Source organism: Myotis davidii, unplaced genomic scaffold, assembly GCF_000327345.1.
Source record: "Myotis davidii unplaced genomic scaffold, ASM32734v1 scaffold271, whole genome shotgun sequence".
NCBI classification, from domain to species: Eukaryota; Metazoa; Chordata; class Mammalia; order Chiroptera; family Vespertilionidae; genus Myotis; species Myotis davidii.
The window spans coordinates 1,513,781-1,514,525 of record NW_006284839.1 but is presented as its reverse complement, the minus strand read 5'-3'; the positions used below and the strand labels follow the sequence as shown (position 1 = coordinate 1,514,525).

The following is a 745-nucleotide window of genomic DNA, read 5'->3' as shown; positions in this document are numbered from 1 at the left end:
GTTAGAAACATAGATGAGAGAGAAACATCGATCAGCTGCCTCCTGCACATCTCCTACTGGGGATGTGCCCGCAACCCAGGTACATGCCCTTGACCGGAATCAAACCCGGGACCTTTCAGTTCACAGGCCGACATTCTATCCACTGAGCCAAACTGGTTTTGGCTAAAATACCTCTTGTTAAGCTATAAAGCTGTGAAGGCATCTCTGTAAAAATAATAACTGTTACTATTACTAGTATTAATGTCTTAAGTGCACAAAGTTGGATAATGTATAGAGTATTCAGCATTACCTGTCTAGGGCACCTTCTAGGTGTTCATGGGAAACATCGAAATAATAATTGGTATGCTCTCCACTAGTAAAAGCATTTGAACTTCCTGCATGCTCACTGAGAAACTGGCTGTATTCATTTTCTTTAGGATATTTCTTTGTTCCCAAAAATAGCATATGTTCACAAAAATGACTTAAGCCAGCAATATTTGGAGGATCTGACAATGAACCTGTAAAGAGTAGAGAAAACATACATATATAATAAATCATTTTTTATGTTGAAAGAAATCAAGTACAGATAAGTCACAGATGATTTGAAATTTCTGTTAGCATGACAACTCCAATCATACAATCAGAAAAAGCTAAGCATAGGCTGCTCTAAAATAATATTGTTTAGTTCTAGCTCCACCTTTTGACATTAATTAGTTGGTGACCTTGGACAGATTTTAACCTCTCTGGACATTAGTTTCCTCACACA

At 37.4% G+C, this 745-nt stretch overlaps 1 protein-coding gene across 1 annotated transcript in view; it reads right to left on the bottom strand.

Annotated features, from left to right (window-relative positions):
* The window catches only part of IDE (insulin degrading enzyme), a 63,611-nt gene that overhangs the window by 58,643 nt on the left and 4,223 nt on the right, over positions 1-745 (bottom strand). The window contains exon 3 of the mRNA XM_015558007.1: positions 290-497. Coding sequence (XP_015413493.1) covers positions 290-497 — 208 coding nt within the window. The remainder of the gene's footprint in view (positions 1-289; positions 498-745) is intronic.